Source organism: Stegodyphus dumicola, chromosome 7 (assembly GCF_044657685.1).
Source record: "Stegodyphus dumicola isolate Sdum_Otavi_A_Nest chromosome 7, ASM4465768v1".
NCBI lineage: Eukaryota > Metazoa > Arthropoda > Arachnida > Araneae > Eresidae > Stegodyphus > Stegodyphus dumicola.
The window spans coordinates 174,388,315-174,412,398 of NC_140774.1; the positions used below are offsets into that span (position 1 = coordinate 174,388,315).

Sequence of the window (24,084 nt, forward strand, 5' to 3'; positions counted from 1 at the left end):
AGCGCTGAATAATCTTGTACAGATATTTATGATGAATTATAAGTATCTTCATTTTTCCTGTTTGCTTAGACAAAGACATAATAAAAATAATACAAATAACAAAATCAAATTAAGAATAAGCACGTGCTATAAAAACACTCACCGACGCAAATGGCGGAATACGATTTGTATTTTTACTACATTACGTATTTGGCGCAAGTGTCCAGTTTGGGGTGAAAATGATAACCCTCCAACCAATCACAGCAAAGTACACTTTCCCGACACATTTGGCGTTTGTCTGTACATAATTGTGTAAACTCCAATCCATCGAAGTTACTAATTATTTGAAGAAAGTAAGTGAATATTTTATATTTTCAGTGTTTAATACTCGTACTTTCTTCACCTATATAAAATTTTATAAATAGCGTCTGTGTAGTAAATGTGATTTTCCATGTGTTGTTCTTTTGTGTACGTGCCTAATGATTCATTTTCAGGATTTGGTACTGTTAAATTTTGCACTAGTCTGTTTCTTACTGTTTGTGTCACTCCTTTTTGTATGTGTCTCACCTTTTTATAGTTATATTATTTTTACTCAAACGTTTTAATATTTATCTTAAAGCATACTGTAATTAAGCAGGAAATAGCTTTTAATGGAAAAAGAAAGGCAATATTAACATGACTAATTGTTCAGAAATCTGTTATGGAAATGTTATCTACCTTATGCCAAAAAATAAAGCATGTAACTTTCATTTATTTATGAAATTCAAAATTTTTTATTTGCTTAGTGTTTTCCCTAAAAATAATTTAATTTCTTATTTTTGAATTTAGTTTTATAAATTTGCTTTAATATATAACCTTTAACTCAAAGATATTGTGCTATTAAAAAAGGAAATTTTATGCCATAGAAACATAAATTGTTCCTTGAGGTACTTTGTTCCAAATCTGTGTTCATTTTTTTTATATATATATATACTGAATTTTTATGCACTTGTAATTACTGAAATATATCCTTTCATGAATAATAAGTAAGTCCTTTCATGAATGCATTTCTTTTTTGTTTGTTTGATTTTGTTGTTTTAAAAGATCTGCCATAGTTAAAGAAAGAAAATAAAGTAAGAATGCTTTACTTTCAGTTTTGAATAAATTTATTACTATTTACTGCAGCTTCAAGTTTCTCTAAACATAATTTTCGAAGTCAAAACTTGATAGTTATGTTGATTATTATATTTGCATGAAAAAATTTATTGAAAAATTAGTATTTGATCTAAAATACTGTAAATTATTTGAATTATATTTTTCTAAATCATGTATTTTGATATAACTAGATGGTTAAAAAAATTAAAATTGTAAATGTGCAGAAATGCTTATATAAAACCAAGAAATTGTTTATATTTTTGTTGCTTTTTCCCTTGTAAATTAATTGTATATATATATTACAGTCTGGGGAGTCAGCACCCTGCTGAATTGTAGTAAACGAGACGTCCAATCTACTAGACCATCAAAGATGCAGATTTGGATTTTCTATTTCATAGTTATTGAAATCCTAATGGTACGTTTGTTTAAATTAGTACTGTTTATGAATGTGATAAAAATAAATTCTGATAAGCTAAGAAATGATTTATTTTCTATTAATTATGAACTGTAAATAATGTAACCAATTTTCTTCATAGTATTTACTAAACATTTTTTTTTAAAAAAAGGGAGGTAGTCTTATTTATACAATTCTTGCAGAGATACCAAGAAATAAAACATTTCAGGAATTTTCACTCAGTATATCTTGATGTGTAAAATCGTGTTGTTCAATGCCATATTACTTTTTCACAGGAAAGTAATTTAATTGATCTAACATCTGCATAAATCAAACTTTTTTAAGAAGGATTACAGTTTCTAACTTAAAATTTTCAGATTTAGAAAATGTATGTTTAATGTAGCATTAGTTTTCAATGGAATAGAAAAGGTTTTCAAAATGTTCAGTTGTTAGAGGGAAATAATATAAATGAGATTGTCCTGATACAGTTTCAGCTGGAAATGAAACTGAATTTTCGGATAGTGAAGATTTCATTTAAGAATTCTAATAAAACTGATTAATGTAAATCCTCTGCATTTAAAAATTCTAATAAAACTGATTAATGTAAATCCTCTGCATTTAAAAATTCTAATAAAACTGATTAATGTAAATCCTCTGCATTTAAGAATTCTAATAAAACTGATTAATGTAAATCCTATGATTCATGTAGGTATTCTTCTGTTATCAGGACCAGATTCAGAAATGTGTGTTTATATGCATGCATTTTTAAATGTAGGTGCTCGTGTGTGCATGTGTATATTCTTTATGTATGTATGTATGTGTATACTTATACACATATATGCACATACATGCTTACATATCTACAGTGGAACCCCAAGATACGAGTTTAATTCGTTCCAGCATTCAACTGGTATAGCGAATTTCTCGTATCTAGAAACAAGCTTCCCCATTGAAAATAATGGAAATTCAGTTAACCCATTCCACACCCCAAAAAATATCAACATTTTAATATCAAGTCAATTTTTTCTAATAAATAACACTGGTAAATAATATAACAATAGTTTAACTTTGTTACCAACATTTTAACTCCTTCTCATTAATCCACACCAACAACAGCTTCTCAACATCTAGGAGTATTTTTATGGTGCTTGGAAGCAACGATAATTCCTTTGGTTACATCAGGTTTCTTAATTTCTTCCTGCTTCTTCAGAGTAGTATAGATTTTCGATGTTGAAAGGTTGCAAGTCTTCGCCAATTCCGTCACCATGCTTATGTTTATCTATGATTTCTTTCTAGATATCGACGGCCATGGCCTCCTTATTTTTCTTTGCAGCCCTATCTGAGGCAACAATCTTCTTGCGAGGCATCTTGAAATAATTATTTTCACGTTAAATGTCAAAACAATTAACTTACAAGTGCACAAACACGTATATAAAAGAACACTGAGTGATCTGACGAGGGGATTCCCCGAGTTGAGCCGGTTAGGGAAATGGCGCCACCCATACCAACAGCCTGGCTCATTGCTCGTTACTCGAATTAATGCTCGTATTTCGCTCATACTTTCCTCGTATCTCGAGGCTTCATTGTACATTTCTGAATCCCGTCCTAATAACAGAGGAGTACCTTTGCCAGTATTGCAACAGAACTAGAATGAATTATTGTGGAAAATGCATGCTTAAAGTACTGTTATTTTCTAAAAATATTCTGTATGTCTATTTTTTACAAGAAGAAAAAATAGCTAAAAGCTGTTAATTTACTTGTATTTATTAGTCCAAAGGGGCTTTGTCCCTAAAGAACTATTGTTTTGTTTTGCATTGGTTCATTATAAATATCTGTTTCACTTTTCAAACTGTTCCTACCAAATGTTAAGAGTCCCTAGTGTGGGATTAATACTCTCTATCTTAGTGCCCTCTATAACCTATGTTAGGGTTAACCTGTATAACCTACAAGGATTGCCAGTTTAGGCGAGATATCTAGGTAGTCATCATAATACGTACCTTTTTATTATTTTTAAATAATTGAAAGTAATAAACTAGTTTTCAAGAATAGAGTTAAACTAGATTTGCATTCAACTCTGGTTTATTGTGTTAATGATGTTTTGCTGTAACAAATATGAATTTTTTGTTTAAGTATAATAATTTAAAATGTTTTTTTCTAGAGAATGAAGTACTGCCACTAAGGTAAAGGTGCTAACTTGCAAGGTAATTTTCTATTCTACATTAACTCAATCTTTTATGTCCTGTTACAGATATATTGGCAGAAATAATGAAAACCTGACATTCAAAAGGAAAAATAATAATGTTGAATGTAGTATATTAGATGGTTAACTGTGGTTTGGCAGCTCATTAATAATCTTACACATATTGAGTACGAATAACTTTGACAATTACCGGTATTTTCAATAGTATAAAATTAGGCAAGAAAGCAGCTTTAGCTTAGCACCGATTTTAAATACAACTCTCTTACCAATATTGGTTTGACGAAGGTAAAATATAATTGAATTTAATAAGTTGGAAATACTGTCTGTCTTTCCACGAGTTAAAAAATAATTTCAAATAAAATTTCTTTTTTCAGTTTTTCATGTTATTTGTTTAATGTTATTGTAATCTGATTTATCATATTTAGTCACATATTCCATCCCTCTTTGCACTATAGTATATAATTCAAAGGACTTATCAGTTTCAGCAATATTTTTTTTACCAGTATACATTTTTACCATAACTCTGTTTCTAAATCATATCCTGAAAAATTAAGGAGTAAAGTACACAAAGAAGGAAAATATGCAAGTAAATAATGGCATTTAGTGTTGTTTATGTGTCTAATATTTGTACTAGATTGTAAAAGTTATAAAATTCTATTAGCTTTTTTAAATGGAGATGCTTCTTTGCACCCAAATGGTTAAAGCCCTAGTGTGACTTTGGTACTTTGATCTAACTTCTATTCCTAATAAATAATCCAGCTGCATACAGTTTACTCAATTTCTGTCATGTGTAAGGTAAACAATATTAGCTTTTTTTAAATATACCTTTTACAACTATTCCATCAGGTAGATTTCTTTCATATTTTGCCTTAATTGAGTCATCCTGCTAATTAAGAATTTATTAAAGTTAATATGTTAAGTTTTTGTGTGTATAATTCATTTTAAGTATGTGCAAGCAAATGCATACATTAACAGTTACGTAGAATTATGTTTTGGGTATCAAATTCAGAAATTTTGGGGCTGTTTTTAGAAGATTTATTAATGATTTATACTATATTAATATTGGTAAAAAAATTCTGTGGCTTTTATATGAGAGTATATATTTTAAAATAGCTGCATGATATGGTAGAGGTAAAAAGCTTCATGTGGATCATAAATTAATATTATGTGGCAATTTTTCATTTATTTAATAAAGAAAATATTCAAGCCACAATTAAAATTTTTTCACTGGATTATTTGCATACAAAGTTTGCAGCAAATATTTCCTGCAACAGAAGTGACAATTTTTATTTTGCCAAGACAGGAAATTTAGTTAGTGAAAGCAGTAACCCTATTTTGAGATGTTAAACAGGAAGGCAAATTTTTGAATTTAAATTGATTTTTGAAGGAAGACTTCATTTAGTCTTGCTATCATTCTACGTGATTCTTAACTTTTTTATGGTATTTATAATTTTATTGTTATTCAGCTTTCTGTTTGCTTAGAATGCACATGAATGTAGACTTGAAATATTTTATATTGCAAACTGAGATGCCATTGTTATCATAATTAAAGATTTTTACTCTGATTTTGGAGGAATTTACTGATAATACTTTTGATTGTGTATTGGTTTCTGGTTTATTGAAATGTGTAAAATAGCCTGTTAATGCATATACGTATGTTAATGACATGTATATGTTTATGAAGTATTCTGTTATATGTATATAGTGTTGTGATTAGTTTTCTGCTTACTCTTTATTTAAGAAAAAGTTATCTGTAAGAAAGCGAATATTCTTTACTATATGTAGGAGTAAAATTGAAAAGGCTAATGCAATATAATTAATACAAAATTAAGTTTTTTCTCATGTACTTAAATACAAACATAGCCATTAAAGACCTTGCAGTTCTAAACAAATCTTGAGTATTTTTTACTTGAAATTATAGGCATTGTGTAAGGTATATAATTGAAGCTTACTGTGTGATAGTATAAAATTAAATTTTTAATTACTGAAATGTAAATTTTTAAATATGAAATACTTAGTGCATTTTATATGCATCTTTTAATACTTCAACTATATTTAAAAACTGAAAACATCTGAAGTGTGAAATTATTACAAATTTTTCTTTTTCTTGTTTAGGAGCTGTTCTCAAAACATTGGGTGACAAAGAATTCACTTTTACAAAAATTGAGCAGGATATTAAAGACAGCGAACTATAGAACAAATATGGTGAAGCTGCATGAAGTCTATGTTGAATTTTATTATTGAAGAAAATATGCTCTTCAGATTTAATGTTAGTTTTTATTGTTTAACAGTAATTGCAGTTTTCGAATACCTGTAAAATAAACCTAATTCTTAAATTAATTTCATGTGTATTTCTTTTGCAACTATTACAGTTCATAATACTTCAAACAACTTGAAATTTTATACTTGTTAATTTATGTGGGATATGTTCATAATAATTTTATAATTTAAATAACTCATTGTTATCATATGAGTATAATCTAAAATGCACAGCATTTGACAACAAATTAATAAAAAATTAGCCAACTTTTAATTACTTTCTTTTGTCCAGTTGCCTCTTTTTAAATCATTTAATACCATAAAGCTATTTGATGAAAAAAAAATAATTGGTATGTCCACATCATATGTACATTTATAATGATGTTATAGAAAAAGTCACATGAGATAAATATTTAAAAACTTCAATATTCCTAAACAAATTAACTTTTTAAAATTTTATCTGGTATATAAGATAAAATAAAGAACATATTTAGGTAATTTTGAATTTGCATAATTCTATGTACTTATTTATGAAATAAACAGTTACATTGTAAAAGGGAACTTTTTAAAAATACCTCAATAAAGCATTTCTTTTGTAGAGGTGAACTTTTAGTACTGATCTAATATATTTATAAGATTTTAAACTGAGAAAGACAACAATAATAGATTACAATACACTGCAAGATTGACTCATAAATGTAAAATTTTTACATATCATAATTATGTGTGTAATTAAAACAGAAGTTACTCGATTAACTTGCATGCAAATTAATATTTTCTTTAACATGTTTGGGATAAACTGAATTTTAATAAATAAATATGTATGTATTTGTGTATTATCTGAAGATATGAATGAAATATTTGTGACATTAAACATTCATCTTCAAGGAAAATAACAAAGTCAACTTGGTAATCTATTGGAAAAGGTAAGTTTTCTACAATTTCCTGGTCTATATTTAACAATTTTAAAATTTAGCACACTCATTCAAATAATGATGTTTTCTTTTGTGCGACATTCGTTTACTGAATTTTTTAATTAACTATATTGTACTTTAGATAGATATTAACGTAGATATTCCCTGTATTTTACGGTACAAAAACTTATATATTTGATAATAATTGACCTAAATCTTCCCTATGTTTTCTTTGCATATATGAATGACTTTGGTAAAAATTTAGTCCGATGCCTTCTCCTCTTTACTGTGTATAAGTGCACATTTTTGGTAAAAAATTTGCATAAATCTCCAATTACCTATTTACTGCATTTTTCGTAAAATGTGCTTATTTTAATCTCTTATTTTTTATATAAATCTATGCAAAAATGTTCTGCATATTATGATTAAAAGATAAAATTAATTTAATATCAAATTTTTACATATCCACCTTTTAGGTATGTACAGCAATATGGAATATATATAACTGGAAAATTTAAATGCAAAAAAATTAATTTCTATTCAAAAATTACATAACACTAAAAGGCTGAAAATCACTTTTAATATTTCATTTCAAAGTGACTACAAAATATGCATTAAATTCTGTAAACCTGAGTTTTATGTTTTAAATCAATTAATGCTATCGTTCATTTACATGGCATAAGAAAATGTCCTTCGGAAAAGCAAATAATTTATTTAAAGTGTTATTTAGTAATAATGAATTTAGTAAACAACTGTTTGCTACTGTTTTTTACTAAATTTAAATTTATGAAATGAATTTAGTAAACAAAAATGCAAATGAACAATAGCATTAATTGATTTAAAACATAGAATTGATGTTTACGAAATTTATTGCATATTTTCTAGTCACTTTGAAATGAAATATAAATTGAAATGAAAGTCATTTTCAGCCTTTAAGTGTTACGTAATTTTTTAATAGAAATTTTTTTTATTTTATTTTATTTTTTGCATTTACTAGTGCATTTAAATTTTCCAGTTATATATATTCCATATTGCTGTACATAACTAAAAGGCAGATATGTAAGAATTTGATATAAAAATTATTTTACCTTTTAATCATAGCATACAGAAAGTTTTTGCATAGATTTATATAAAAAATATGAGATTAAAATAAGTACATTTTATGAAAAATGCAGTGAAAAGGTAATTGGAGATTTATGCAAATTTTTTACCAAAAAATGTGCATTTATACACAGTAAAGTGGAGAATACATCGGATTAAATTTTTACCAATCATTTGCATATGCAAAGAAAACATAGGGAAGATTTAGGTCAATTACTATCAAATATATACGTTTTTGTACCGTAAAATACGGGAAATATATACGTTAATTTCTATCAAATATATACGTTTTTGTACCGTAAAATACGGGGAATATCTACCTTAATTTTTACCTAATATATACGTTTATATACAGTAAAAAATCGGGGAAATTTACGTAAATTTTTACTAAATATATACGCATACGTGAAGCAAAAAATTGAGATTTACGTATATACGTAAATTTTTACTAAAAATATACGTAAATCCCTGAAATTTACGTATATTATACGTAAAAGTTGTGAATGAACAGTAGTCTCTCGCGTAAATATACCTAAATTTTACGTAAAAGTTACGTATAGTATAACGTAAAAATATACGTAAATATGTAGTAATTGCCACTGGACACTTTTTATGATATTTTTACGTTCAACTTGAACGTTTTTTATACGAAAGGCCATTCGTAAATTGCACGTATTTTTCTCGTGCAATTTACGAATGCATGCTGCCTGGGTTGTTTCCTCCGTCGTCGCTGGGAAATTTCCGTGCTTCAGGGTATTCTGCAGTTCTTTCGCACGTGGCCTTCTGCTCCACAGTTCCAGCACTTTGGTTTCTTGTCAGTCCTTTTCCTTCCCGTGGCATTTAATTGTCTGTTTAAATCGTATGCCTTATTTTCCGTGCTCTGGGGTGTTCTGCAGTTCCTTCGTAGGTTGCCTTCAACACCGCAATTCCAGCATTTTAGGGTCGGTTTCTTTTCACCACTATTCCGTCTTAAAGCATTCACTGGTCTTGTCAACTCATCCGTTTTATTATCCGTGCCCTGGGGTGTTCTGCAAAGCCGTCGTAGGTGACCTTCAGAACCACATCTCCAACACCTTACAGCCACTTTGTTCTCACTGCTACTCTGTATCAAAGCATCGACTTGTCTGGATAAATCATCTAAACGAGACATCAATTGGTCTCCTGGCTCGTGGACTCGCACAGCTCTGACTGGGTAGCGATCTCTACGAGTTGCTTGCTGGGCTGCCTCCAATTTCACAGCGTACAACAGAGTGCTTTTTACATCTTTAACATCCGCCATTCGTAGTGCTTTCTGTATTTCGGGATCCCGGATGCCATCGATAAAGTACTGCAGGAACAGGATTTCCCTTGTTTCTGCAGGGCATTCCGAAAAGGCGAGATTGGACAGCCTTTTAACATCTGTGGCGAACTCCTGAAGTGCTTCGGTAGGCTTCTGTTGACAAGATTTTAATGGGAGCATGCTTTCTTTTAAACACTTCTCCCCGAAGCGCAGCTCCAAGGCGCCGGACAGAGCTTCGAAATCTAATCTTTTGTTTTCGGGAAGAGTCTGAAGGATATCCGCTGCGTCGGCTCTTAAAAAAGCGGCGAGATGACAGGCCTTAGCTTGGGAATCCCATCCACTAGCATCCGCCAGGATAGAAAATTGTGTCTTATACACCTGCCAGGAGGTCTTCCCATCATATGTCGATAGCTTCAAAGAGGGACGAGCAGGCATGGGTAGAAATTTGAAACCTTCCAGATTGCTCCCTGCCGTCGCTACGAATTTCTTTAAATCATCAACTTCTTTGGTGACCGCAGAAACTCTATCATTAATTTGTTGTTCCACGGCAGAAAGTCTCTCTTCTATTTCTTCTTTTACCGAAGAAACGTTTTCTTCAATGTTTCCAACTTTATTTTCAACTGCGTCAATTCTGCCTTCCATAAACTCGAATTTGTTTTCTATTATGCAGGCAAGATGATGAACTCCAAGTTCCAAGTTACACTTATGCCGAGATTATCAAGCATTCTGCTTGATGTGTTCCGGCTGTCATCAGATGTTTGCTCTTTGAGCGCTGAAAAGAGAATAAGTTCGAAGTGTGAGTCCAGAAGGGCAGGAGCTAATGGCGAAGGGGCGTGACCAGTGCTCACGTGGGCTGCAAGCTGACTTATCATTGGTTACGAGTCTTCTGAGAAATACCTCGCTAAAATTGCAATTAAATACAGTACAAAACATATATGAATGTAGAAATAGTGAAATTAATTTCAAAAATCAGTCTTCTAAATTATGTACATATGCGTATTAGTCCAACTCGTCAGGAGATAAACACAAGACACGGGAAGAAGAGCCCGTAAATCATGCCAATGTCAATATCGTGATCAATACAAAATTGATGGAATTCATCAATTCGATTATGGAGGCCATTGGCGTTTCAGAAAACGAAACGGATAGTTGTCAGCCGTCTGGTGTAATTATCCCTGAATTTGGGAGTCCGGATTTCGTTCCTGATGTGTAGTTGAGTTTTCATCAATTAATTTCTTGCACAGAAAAGGAATTCCAGATTCCTTAATGAAGATGACCAACATACTTAGTTGTTGGAACATTTGTTTGGCCTCTGTCATCATTTTCATAGCTTCCGGAGCGAGTCCCGTAGTTAATGCCTGAGCATATGATTTATTCGTCACTATATGTTCATTGAACGTTTTAGCTTTGGGAGTCACTTTCTACTGTGGAAATTTCTCACATCCTCTATAGTTGGCTGTGTGTCTAACTTGAAAACAGTTGGCACATTTCGGAGGTTCAGATTTATCCTTTGAACAATTGAAAGTTTCGTGCGCCTCAGCGCAACGAACACAACGCGGCTCGTGATTGCAGTTATTTTGCGAGTGGTGGAACCTTTGGCAGCGATAACACTGCAAGGGCCCGTTCTGCCCTTCTAATCCTCAACTTTGATTTTCATTCCCATAAGGAAAGATTCTTGATGGATTTTCTTATTTTTGTCATTTCTCTTTAGAGTAATGAGAAAGAGGGGGAGATTGATTACATCACCATTTCTTCGTCTTTTCAATTGGTTGACACGGATGACGTCATAATTTTTGGCGACTAATTCTTCAGCAATTTCATTAATGTCCATGTAAGCCGGTAAATGCCGGATCACTACTTTTAAATTTTTAGGTGCAGGTGGAAAACAGTGGAAACTCACCTTTTCATCTTTCAGAATTTTCTGGACTTGTTTAAAAATAGTAGGTATTTTTACCAATATCTTGAATCCGTCCTGGATTTGCTGACCGAAGTAGTCACTTTCAGAGTACAGTCCATGCTTCTTTAAGAGCGCTCTAGTTTTATTTCAGTTGAAGTTGGTATCTCTTACAATAAAGGGCGGAAGCCGTCCGCCATTCTTGTTAGGATTTATTGATTCCGGTGGAATTTCATCTATTTTTCCATCATCAATGGGTGCTGTTTCCATGGATTCTGGTTCAGCAGTTGTGGGATCATCTATAGGCGAATTAGGGTTCGTTGCGGCTGCTTGGAGTGGTGCCGGCTTTCTGATTGGTTGCTTTCGGGGTCTCCGGGTGGTATCTCCTCTGGAAGCGCAGTCGTCAGTGTCCGAACTAAGATGATGAACTGAGATGTTTTCCTCCTTTTATAAGATTTTAAAATCACGCGCTAGATTTTTCTAGTACTTTCTCGAAATCAAAAAAGAGATATTTATTTATGTAATGCACGCGCTCTTGTATTTTCAATTTTCTGGCTTAGCTTTCTTTTAATATTCGTCACGCGCTGCACTACACGAGAAATAAAACCATTTAATTTATAATTTAAAAAGCTAATCAAATTCGTAGCAATATATTTTCTAATATGCTAAAATTTTAAACAGCAATTGCATTAGTTAGAAATCAATGTTCGTAAGTATACCTTCAGCAATAAATTTCACTTACCAATTTTTTTAAGGAAGGTTAAATTCGTAATTTACATTGATGCTACTGCACCAAATTCTTGCAAATACTGAGGATATATAGTTAAAAAAATATTTACATAATTTTCAGAGTTTGATCGACTTTCCCGCTACAAAATTTTTAAACACGCAACCTCAGAAGAAATGGTGATGTAATGTCTGATTCTCAGATCATATTTAGCTTACCCTGGAAGTAAGCCGGCATCAGGGATGCTAACTTCTCGTGTTGCTCTAGACATACATATAATCTTTGACTGCTCAAAAACTTAAACATTAACATATTGTTACAAATCGGAAATCATAAAGATAACATAAACTATAAACCGACTCGTATTTTGCATAATGAATGTGTTAAGCTGCATTCTTTCAAACAAATACGGCGGAAGATATCATTTTAATTAGGTATTTCGGACTACACGCAGGTTATTTTCTTGTGTTATATGAATACAAGCAAGTTCCTCTTAAAAAGGCATAGTTACTTATCCGATGCGTGCTGCAATCTACACAAATTTGCTCATTGTTTGTAATAGCCTACATTTTTATAAAGTGCCCAAAATAAATATTAAAAAAATATATAAAGTATCAACAGATTAAATAATTGCTATTTATCGACATAAACGTCATTGGCTTTCACAGAAACTCTTTAGCAATCGCTTCGATGGCAGAGTCCAATTGTTTCTTTCACCATATGAATTCTGCTAAATATGGTGGTTAATATTGCCAGGCAGTTTTGCGTTTTTTTATTATTATTATTATTATTCCTCTTTTTGGCTAATCCACATAGGCATTCTACTATCTGCCAATCAAAGCCCATTTCTTGGTCTATAATTTTGAATCTGTGATTTACTTTGAAGTGAGAAAAACTTACTTTTTCGAGTTTGTCCATCTTATACGCCTCCAACAGTCGGAACAGATAATGGACCTTTCGTGTACATTTTTTTTAATACATTTGAGCAGACACTCTACACCTTTGTTTGGAATAGCAACAAGGAATGTATCTTCTGTATCGCGGGAAATTCCTCCAAAACCCAAAATACTCAAGCGTTATTCTTCCTCTTGGTGAAAGGACCTTTCGTCTATTTTGACGATTTTCCCTGGTCCTACTATCTTCTTCGGTTCTCGTTCCAAAAGTCTTCGGTGCAAATTTACCGTAGATAATTGTTTGAACCACCGTAATTGTTTGATAATTGTTTGAATACCGTAGATAATTGTTCGACAGTAGTGCGTGAAGTGTGAAGTTCTTTCTCGCAAATTTTGATGGAAGTCAATTCAATCGAATCTTATGGCAGTTGTGAAGGGGAAACTAGAATTCTCAAAACAATTGCCTTTCCTGATGGTGATTTAATTATTACAAGCATGATATCTCCAACTAACTTTGTATTTCTTGATAAACAAAATCATACTACGGAGACTAGATCATTTTCACTGCAAAGAGATAATGCCACATAGTTAAGAAATACGCTTTAAATCTGTTTCGCTATTTGGAACATCAAAAAGAAGCACCATTACAACGAGGAACTTGGAAAGCCAGAACAAAATACGAAAAAGAAATGGCCGCCATAAAATAATGCTTACAAATGTTTAAAGATACTTAAAAGATTAACACGTTTACAGGTTACTTACATGGTTAAGAAAACATAGTAAGCTTCAAAAAACTTAAAATCCTTAAAAAAACCCTGAAGAATTAAAATTCATTGACCTATAAAAAATTGGGGAAAGTGCAAAATCACCCACTGCTTGACGTGTTTTTAAGAATTTTACAAACTCGGTATCCATGTACACATCGACCTACTTTCACTTAAAAAAAAATCCCAGAATTGCACACTCCTTTGACTTTATCCATCGACCAATTTTCACTTAAAAAGTCAAAGAAAATTGACAAAAATCCAATTCTTCAATTCTTCTTACTCTTGTAAAAAGCGCCAAACAAATAAGTGGGAAATTGGAAATGCTTTCAAAAAAAAAAAAAAAAAAAAAAAAACCCTAATAGCTTTAAAAATTTAAATCGTTTCAAAAACGTAGTAAGTTTAAGAACATAAAAATCCTTACAAAACCTGAAAAATTAATACTTTCATTTCCAAAAAATTTTAAGCCGTTACAAAAACATAATTTTAAAAACTAAGAATCGTTTCAAACACTTAAAATCGTTACAAAATACTGAAAATTTTAAATACTTTCACTTACCTGAAAAGGGGTAATCCACTCCGCTCAGCCGATGAACGAAAGGTAACGAATTCTCAAATTATTGTTTAAAATAACTGCACCTCTACCATCTATTATCGTCTACACCAATCAGAAATTCTAAATTTTAAAATACATACTAAGCACGAGCGAAATGCTCCGAATTTCGCGCTCAAAAGAAATTCTTAATTTAAAATACATACTACGCATGCGCGAAAATGCTCTGAAATTCGCCTTCCAGGACGGTAAAATCGACTTGGATACCACATTAGGCGCACTTATCAATCTCGTAAAATAGCGCCAAATAAGTGGGCTATTTTGCACTTTAGCCCAATTAAACAGCATGAAATAGAAATATATATATTCGGCAAATACTATTTTGAAAAGGCATTTATGTACTCATACAGGAAGAATTATAGAAGAACATACCAGGAAGAATTAATCCTCAAAAATTGTTTAATGATACTACGACAAAGGCTATGAATTTCAGAAAATCAAAAAGTCGCCAAACTAACGAAAACAAAACAAATCTGGCAATTTTTGCATTAAATTTTTTCTTTATTATTAAATATGAAAATATCCGCCGCTATTTAAAAACAAAATATTTATTTAGAAATAAAATGTTAAGCAAAAAATATGGGGCAGAAATGAAAACTTAGAATTAAAAAATACAGCTTGAAAAACTGCGAAACTCCGTAGAGAAACATTATACCGGAAGTAGAATTCCCAGTTCCGGTTGAAGCATTGTTTGTTGTTGTTTACATCGAAAACTTGGTCAATACCCATGACTGAGGCGTGAGTTTTCCAAATGGGAGGCAAATCAAGGAGATTCTCATGTTTTATTTGACTATTCTTTAATTAGAATGTTGTGCTTATAACAAGCCTCATACATCAAGCATAATTTTTTTAACATTTTATTTCATAATTATTAATATGGCAGACGGCAACAGCGCAAATGTTTAATCATGTCTTCTTTAGTTGAAGCAATAGCGAGACAAGCACAGTCTACGTTTTCCAAAACTTTAACCGATGAAAGTTTCTCTGAAAAGTTTTCGAAACTTATTCGATATGTAAGTAGAGTGCGAGCATCGGACTTAAGGATAAGTCGAGATGTTATGCGAACTGTCAATAGAGATAATACAAATCCTGTGGCACCAGTTACTTATATTGAAGTCACTGAGAATAATACTTTTTCTATGGGTATATTTATGCTTAGAAACGGGACTAAAATACCATTACACGATCACCCGGGTATGCATGGTGTATTGAAAGTAGTCTTAGGTACCGTTAAAATTACCTCGTATAGTCCTGTGTCAAAGGTTCCTGTCGATAGTAAATTACCTCAAGATATCGAAAATGAAATTCCTCCTTCAGAGAGGAAATCGCTGATTCCCGTGGAAAAAAGTATGTCAGCAAATGTCTCTGATAAAGATGAACCTTGCGTATTACGACCGAGAGAAGGTAATTACCATGAAATTTGTGCAGTCGGTGGTGTTGCTGCGTTTCTGGATATACTAGCACCTCCTTATGAAGCTACTAACAGAGACTGCCACTATTACACTGCATTTGAAACCAGCAGTACTGATTCTGAAGTGAAAGTCTGGTTGAAGAGAAGGGGTGCTCCGAGTGACTTTTGGTGCGAAGCAGCTCCATATAATGGACCTAGAGTGTATTTATAAACGAATGTACTTTTAAAAAAGTAAGCAGCACTAATTTCATTGTAAGTTCTAGAGGTTATCTGTGAAATATCTGTATTTTTGAGTGTAAAAAAAAAAAAAACTTAATTACAAGTGTTTCTATTATGACTTGAGATACCTGAGTATGTAAATTTAGTTGTGCCTGGAACTTGTATAAAACAATTACTGTTAACTTTGTATTTTGTTGATTGCTGAAATTATGTTGCAAGTTATATTTATTTGAATACACTAATGTGGAGGGCAATATTTGTGACCTAAATTAAATACGATTTGAATTTTACTCCTCTAATTTTGTCAGTTTCAGTCTGTGATGTATATCTCATTCATGAAGAAAACAGTGCAAAAAGTAATGAGCAATGTTTTATGGTAATATATATTGTCTTTGATTATTGTAACTTCAGCTAATATAATACTGTAATATTCAGCTTGCAGAAGGCAGAATCCTGTTTTAAGATATAAATACAAAACTCGTGTATATAATTGATAAAGCAATATATCGAGTAGTGTATTAAATATAATGTACAGTAAATACACATTTGAAATTTTAATTATTTCATTACTTTTATTTAATTATTATTATTTCCTAAAACTAATCTTAAACTGAAGTAGAATACTAAAACCAGTTGGTTTCATTGTAAGAAAGCTATAAATGAATATATAATTTAAATTCAAAATATTTGTTAGGTAAGTTAGTTTTTGTTTAAGTAAGTTTCTATTAATTATCAATAGAAATATTTATATATATATATTATATATATATAAAGTAAAAATTATTCTAGAAATGATTTATCATAAAAAAATATGCACATGCATTGTCAGTTTAACCATTTGAAATAGGGAATTTAACTCCTGTAAGATCCTTAATTGATTATTCTTTTCCCCTTTTAAGAAATCCCTTGCTTTTTTCAACAATGGCTGTTTTAGGTAGTTCATCCTGAAAGAGAGTCTGTCATTTACAAAAGGAAGAGAAATGTAGGGATTCTTGTCTAAATTGTTTAGATGGTTTTCCTTATGAAGGGAAAGTTTAAAGGTGCAGTTGATTTCAAATCAGACTACTCAGTGATACACAGAAGGGAATGTATATATATATATATATATATATATATGAGAGAGAGAAAATGTGATTCTATTTCTCCATATTATAGCCAATACCTTTCTAAAAAAAATTACGAGATTTCAAGTAATGGTTTTAATTTATCTTAACAAATTAAGTGCCTTTATAAAATAATAAAAATTAATTCTATTATATTTTGAAGTTATGTTATAAAATTCGTCTATATCTATTATTTTATAGTTTTTTTAATTTATGAGCTCTCCATCTAATTTTTTAACACATCTAAAAATTTTTTTATAGATTTCATGAACATATTTTCTTAAATTTACAAATATTCATGGCTTCATTCACTTGGTGCAGTAAACACAAACGTTATTACGTTATTTACTGTCATATTTCCTTGTACTGTTTAATTTGTTTTTCAGTATATTTTATTGAAATTATCCAAATTCTTTAAAATTTTCTCTATGGAAGGAATAGTTAAAGAAATAAAAGATCTTTGCTACATAAATGATTAAAAACTGAAACTATATGGAAATGTTAAAATTTAAATTGCAGAAAAATTAAACTTTTAAGTGCAAATTAATATTAAAACTTTGCATGAAAGTGTAATTCTTAAGAGTGAAAACTAACAACTTAAATTATGCAGTATTTAGTTTAAATAAGACTTTTACTATACATTGTTTGTATATTTTGTATTGCAATTTTTTTTTTTTTTTTTTAACCAAAAAGCTTTCACATCAAAAGGAGAAATTTGTGCAATGTATATAGTTTTTGAAAGAATGTGAAGAATTTACAAGATAATTACAAATGAGATTATCTTTGAATTCTGAAGCTGTGAGAATGAAAATGGAATTATAGGGTAAACCAGATTCTTAACACAAAGACCTTTGCGTGATAAGTGGTTAAGACTCCAGGGACATCAAACTTGACATTTCACCCTACCTTTTCAGCTTGGAAAATGGGGAAGAAAAGACATGACCACTTAAGTAGACATCCCTGTCCTGTCAAACAAGGAATACCAAGTCCATTATAATGGCCATCTTGTCCCCAAAAGATTAATAAGTAAAATTAAATGTAAAATTATTTTGGCATATTATAAGCACAATATAAAATTGCATTAAAATAATTTTATCTTTTAACTTTTACATTAAATGAAGACACATTTCCTGCAAAGGATGATATTTAAATTTTAACTTTTCTGTGCAATCTTTTCAACAAGCTGTTATATGTAATCCCATCTTATTGCATCTTATGTTTGCAAGACTGAATATGCCTTAGGAAATGCAGTGTTGTCTTTTGATTGTGTCACTATGGTAATTGAATCCATTATTGCTGCTTCAAAATTCTGTCATGAAAAATTATATTAAAGATTAAATTATTCTTTCTAAAAATTATATTTTAAAGTAACTTATAGAGAAGGGAAAAGTCAGAAAATATAAACCTCATTGTCTTTGAAAAGTTTGAGCATGTTTACTTTAATAATGGTGGAGTGCAGAAGAATTGTGTTGAGGAAGTTGTTTTCCTGGTAGATTTGCCAAAGTGATTTTATTACGACTGTAAATAGTAAATTACAAAAATGTAAAAATATGCAGCTGTAGACTTATGATTTTGCACAGTTTGAAAATCACAGTTCTTTAATTTTTTTCAAATGCTGACATAACATAGCTCCAGATTAGTATAGATATATAATGAAATGCTGTATTTCTTCATGCATTTTGCACCCTAGCTTTTAGTGCCAGGCTCTGAAAATTTTAAAAATATTTGCATGATTTTCCCCGTTTTCAGTCCATTCAGAAAACAAGCTCCCTTAAATTTTAAAATAGATTCTTTCATGTAGTGATTGCCTTTGTCTTACTAACAAAGACAGACACTGTTAACTACTTGCAAAGGTCACGATTAACTTTTCCCTTCTAGCTGTTAAACTTTATGCCAGCCTGATACAAAAATTGACCAATCACAACAAATCAAACATGAACTGATATTCACCCTTTGATTTTGCTGAGTCAGCTGCACATTCACCTTCTCTAATTATTTACGGCTGATTTGAGGCCTAAGGACTAGCAAAGTTAACAGGCAAGATTCAAGTTACAGATAAGTAGAAATCAAGCTTTCTCATTAGATATTGTAATGCTTATATTACTATGTATTCTTATTAGAATGTAAATGTCTTTTAAAGAAATGGTATTGTGATAGTTACCTGTAGTTTATTCATTACTATTTTTTACTTGTGTTTTTACTGTAACTGCATCCTTCAGAAATTAAATTATTTGTGTAATTTTCCCTCTTTATTTTCAGATTATAATATTAATCTTGCTAAGGATGATACTTAGCATGTTAATTTAAGTTACATTATTGAGAACTTACTCCCTAAAATCTGATGTATAAAACATTTAAATATAGTTGCAGAAATTCCGGTGTGATTGAAATTTCTCTGATGAAGTTATAATTCAGTTTCATTAAAATAATATCATTGCATCCTTCACCTAAATGAGCATTTTTTTTTTTTTTTTTTTTTTTTACCTAACTTATTTAATAAGCAGCATTTGAAATGATAAAGTGAGTTCCAATAAATGTTTTGTAACACAATAATTATTGTCTTTTTAATTGTCTTGAAGGAAAGTTATTACTTTCACTTCACAGTTCTTGTTTTCTATCAATATCAAAAGTTGTAAATGAAGTGAGGCTTAAGATCTTTCACTTTTTGATACTGTTATGAAGAATGTATCGTTTATCACTGTAATGAATGAAATCATTTAACAGGTAATTTACTCTTTACTTTTTCAGCAGGTGTTACTTTATTCTATGTATAAAACTATATTAATATGTTAGTTTAATAAACAAAATATATTTCTAGCAACATATAATTTGTAAATTGCAAAATTTCGAACTCTAGAGAAATTCATTATGGTGCAAGTCAGCATCGTAAAAGTAATGGTGATTTTGTATTCTTTGGGTATTTAATGGCTGTTAACTATATGTTTTTTGTAAATGTGTGTGTTACGTTTCATATATATTAGGCTGACCAAATTTCTGTGAGACAAAAATGGTACAGATGTTAATCAAATAAAAAAATAGATAAATAAAAATACTTTATGGCATTGTTGAATTTATCATCATATTATTTCAGTAATAGAGCTGATATAAAAATTTAGGTATATTTGAAGGTAAACTATATTTCTTCATGGTTGTGTTATGCATATTTTTCTAAAGTAAATACTTACGCAGTATTTTTATCTTTCTATATTATATGATAAACTTCTTGTACTTTATGATCCAATTGTGAATCAAAATTTAGTATACCTTTTGTTTTCTCAGTTCTCTTATAGCTCACAATGCTATTTTAAAAAAATTCTGCACCTGTCTGTCAAATACAAAAATATTCTCTTAATCAAAATCGCAATAACACCCTTGTATTTAGCATATATATATTAAAATACTCAATCGATTTCAAGGGCAGCTAAAGATCCCTCCTCATCAGGAAAACGAAATTACTAGAAAGGGGGAAAAATAAATAAAGCATTGACAAAGGAGTCTCAGAAACACCTGGTCGTAGCCGGGTTTTGAATCAGAGTTACACTGGCCACTTTGCCTACTTTTACTGAGCCTGACTATCTGATCAAACATATAACACATAGACTAAAATGCAAAAAAATCAGCGAAGGCAAAAAATGGGGAGGGAGGGGCAACTGTACCTTCATGCGCCAAGTCTGAAGCTCGAAAAAAAAAATTTTTTTTTTCAATATATGTACACTAAATACAAGGTTGTTATTGCGATTTTGATTGTCATATTGGCGTGTTTCTCTTCTATTCTATATTCACTTAATTCAAGAGACTTTTAACTGCCTAATAATTATGTAATTCTTTGAATATTGCAGGTATCAATACAAATCAAACAATTTAGTAGTTATAACCAACTCTGTAGTTGTTCTAGTATCCATTATATTGGTATGCGATTACTGTTTTTGAACAATGATTTATGATTGCCTAGTAAATGAAACAAACCTACAGCTTTTGTTATAAACAGAACAGAGCTATTGTTTTTATCAAAATGACCAAATGGCCAGAAAATGTTGAAAAATGCCATATCATCCAGTTCAAAATGTTACATGTGATCTGCAAATGCATGTATATACTTTTGATTAAATTAACCAGATTTCCCACATTACTTTTGCCATATTTTAAAAAGTTTATTGATTAGAGAAATTAAACCTTAGTTTGAAAAATATGAAGTGACAGCAATGCATTTTTTCAAAAAGAGGGGGGAATAAATTGAGAGATTGATGCAGTTATTTACAATCACTGTTGTTAAACATCTTATGTTTAATTATTAAAAAAACTCTGAAGTGTAAATAGTAATACTATTGCAATTCAGTAAAGCACTTGAGAATTATTATTTTAAATGAAATAGTAATTATAATAATATGCATGCCTGAGTAATAAAAGAAGGTTGGTTTATTTGATTATGACAAAACTCATGAAAGCTATCTACCTGCAGTAAAAGAAGGCATATAGACCTAAATTTAAATAATAATTGGTTAAAGCTATAAAATGAAATAATAAATTACCTTTTTGAGTTATTTTTGCATGTATTTTACAGTTTAAAATAGGTTCCCAAACATATGATTATTATTAATTTTTACCAGACATTTTTTGGTACTTACGTATTAACGCAACCGTGCCAAAATTTGCATAAATTGCAAAATTTGGTGACCTTACTTACGGCAACCCTACGTGTTGTACGTAGTTTTGTAAAAAGAGCATTTGGAGATTCACAAAATTTTCATGCATTTTCGTGCAAATTTTTGTAAAAAGTCAAGAGTGTGCGCAATGCCATTTTTGTGCAATTCTGGGATTTTTTTTAAGTAAAAATAAGTCGACGTGTACATGGTTATGGCGAATACGGTTTTCAATCAGTGCTAAAAGCAATAGCCTAAAGATTTCTGCCGAAAAAATAATTCTGCAACTTATTCAAATTCGAAACCGGAAGGATTTAATTGCTATTTTATATTTTGAAACAAAATAATATAAAAAAACTCTATTAAAAATTATCTGTAATTAATAAATGTACATTTTCTTTCTATTCATACTTTTTTACTCAAACTTACAAATAGCGCCAACCTGGTTGCGATAATACGTAAGTACCCATTTTTTAATAGAATAATTTTTTCTATTTTCAAAATGGGTCATTATCACTTGAAAAAAAAATATTAATTTTTTTAAAAAACTTTTGTGAGCATTAATGTTTAAATCTTAATTTGCTGTAATATAAACATTTCTATTGTATGTTTATTTCCAGTTTTTTCACAGTTGTAGAACTTTAAACATCAGTACAAATCTTCTGTATTATTTTTTTTTTATCATGTAGTAAAACTTTAAATCATGTTTTAATGTTAATGTATAGTATAAATTTGGATATATTATTAACTATGTGGATGAAATGGATGTTTAAATAGTTATGTGAGATTTGATTGGTTATGTATGATTAGCTTCTATTTATAGCTATTTTTTTTACCAGTAGTGCATAACAGTGATTTTAATGTGTGACAACATTATTTGAATGTATATATTCAATGCAATATTGTGATACTACTGAGGAATAATTTTCAAGCTGTTATATATGTTGTGACATGTAATGAGGAAATGTAAATTTGAACAGTATTTAGAGTTTTATATTTTTTATTCTCATTTATTTGAAAGATTGGTAGACAGTTTTAAAATCTACAATTATTAGATACTTTAAATAAAATATTATTAAATAACATAATTTAGTTGAAATGTTTTTAAATATTTTAAAATGGTACATACATTGGAAATGTGTAACTTATTTTTATAAAATTATCTGAAATAAGAATTAAAACTGTTCAAGGGGTGATAAACTTCAAGAGGAACATAAAATATATAATATTAAAAATCATTTAAATATCTTGAGCATTGATGTATTAAAAAAATAGCAAAGCTCTTCATAATAGCTTGATTGTTTAACTGTCACTTTTTCTCTGCAATAAAAAATGTACCTTTTTCGTTTGGCGTAGAATTTTATAAAGCATATATTATAATTTTCTTGATTCCATTGAAATATACAACATTTAAGATTATATTAAATATGAATAATTGTTGAAATATAGCTTTTTATTTTTTAAGTTAAACATTCCAGAATTGTTAATGTATGGTTATTATGTTGCATTTTGTGTATTAACACTTATGACATAAGTAAATATAGGTAAAATAAATTCATACAGATTCATATTTTGCATATTTTGTTCAGAATTTTCACATATTGAAAAACAGTATTTTGTAGGTTACAAAAAGTAGAATTTTAAATTATGAATGAAAATTTAAATTTCTAGAATTATAATAGTTATTTTTCATTTACTTTCAGCATACAACCTCATCAAAAATACATATTTTAAGTTTTATTAAAATATGCTGCATATGCATATACCATTCATTATAACCTATTGGTGAGCTAAAGGGAACTAGATGAGATTGAAAAATAAATTTTTCATTTACCTGGAGGAAACATTGGGACAAAAAATAAAAATTTCACCACATTTACGAATTCAGTGCCACATTAATTCACTTAAATATGAATCTAAGTGGTGCTGTTTATGCTGGCTTTAATTGCACACCATTTTAACAAACTTCACAGTTTTTTAATGTTTTAGATCTGCATATTAGTCTTATAACTTTTAATATACTCCAGTACTGACTGCTCTGTAGATAGGGGGTGGGAGAGTCAAATTTTAATCATTTTACAAGATGTAAGAGAAATAAATGTTAATTTATGACTTTAGCACAAATTCTAACCTGGTTTATTGAAGATCAGTACTTAAAATAAAAGCAAAGTTTTTATGTGTTATTATGTCAATCTAGTATTGGTGACATTTTCAGAAATAGTTGTTGGTGGAAATATGCGAGTATCCTTAGTTTTGCTTATAGTCATTCATTATGAAGTTATATTACATTTCATTTTATTATTTTCTACATTGTATTGTATTTTGTCCTTTACAGTAGTTAGGTTATAGAAGAAATTCTACAAAAGAAGAGTGCATATCCAAAAACAGACTCTGGTTAACAGATAGTGGTTAGATTGTAGAAGAAACTGTACAAAAGAAGAGAAAAATAGTTATTAGCTTCAAAGGGGCAATTTGACGAGAAGGGCTATTAATTTCATTTTTGAATTTTACGCTGGTTCACTATAAATGGCATTTCACTTTTCAAATTGTTGCCACCAAA

General features: G+C 30.0%; 1 protein-coding gene and 1 long non-coding RNA gene across 2 annotated transcripts; both read left to right on the forward strand.

Annotated features, from left to right (window-relative positions):
* The first annotated feature begins 207 nt into the window (after positions 1–207).
* LOC146996581 (uncharacterized) lies at positions 208–6,051 on the forward strand. The gene is made up of 4 exons (XR_015042248.1): positions 208–332; positions 1,419–1,528; positions 3,666–3,708; positions 5,823–6,051. It is a non-coding gene; the product is annotated as an uncharacterized LOC146996581 (long non-coding RNA).
* Positions 6,052–14,874: 8,823 nt separating this feature from the next.
* Positions 14,875–23,090, forward strand: LOC118205214 (2-aminoethanethiol dioxygenase). Its single transcript, XM_035377513.2, has one exon. It carries the CDS (start codon positions 15,060–15,062, stop codon positions 15,771–15,773), a length of 714 nt encoding a protein of 237 aa, XP_035233404.1. The 5' UTR covers positions 14,875–15,059; the 3' UTR covers positions 15,774–23,090.
* The last annotated feature ends 994 nt before the right edge of the window (positions 23,091–24,084 follow it).

Coding starts and splice junctions, on each gene's coding strand:
- LOC118205214 (XM_035377513.2), top strand. CDS start 15,060: ATGTCTTCTTTAGTTGAAGCAATAGCGAGACAAGCACAGTCTACGTTT.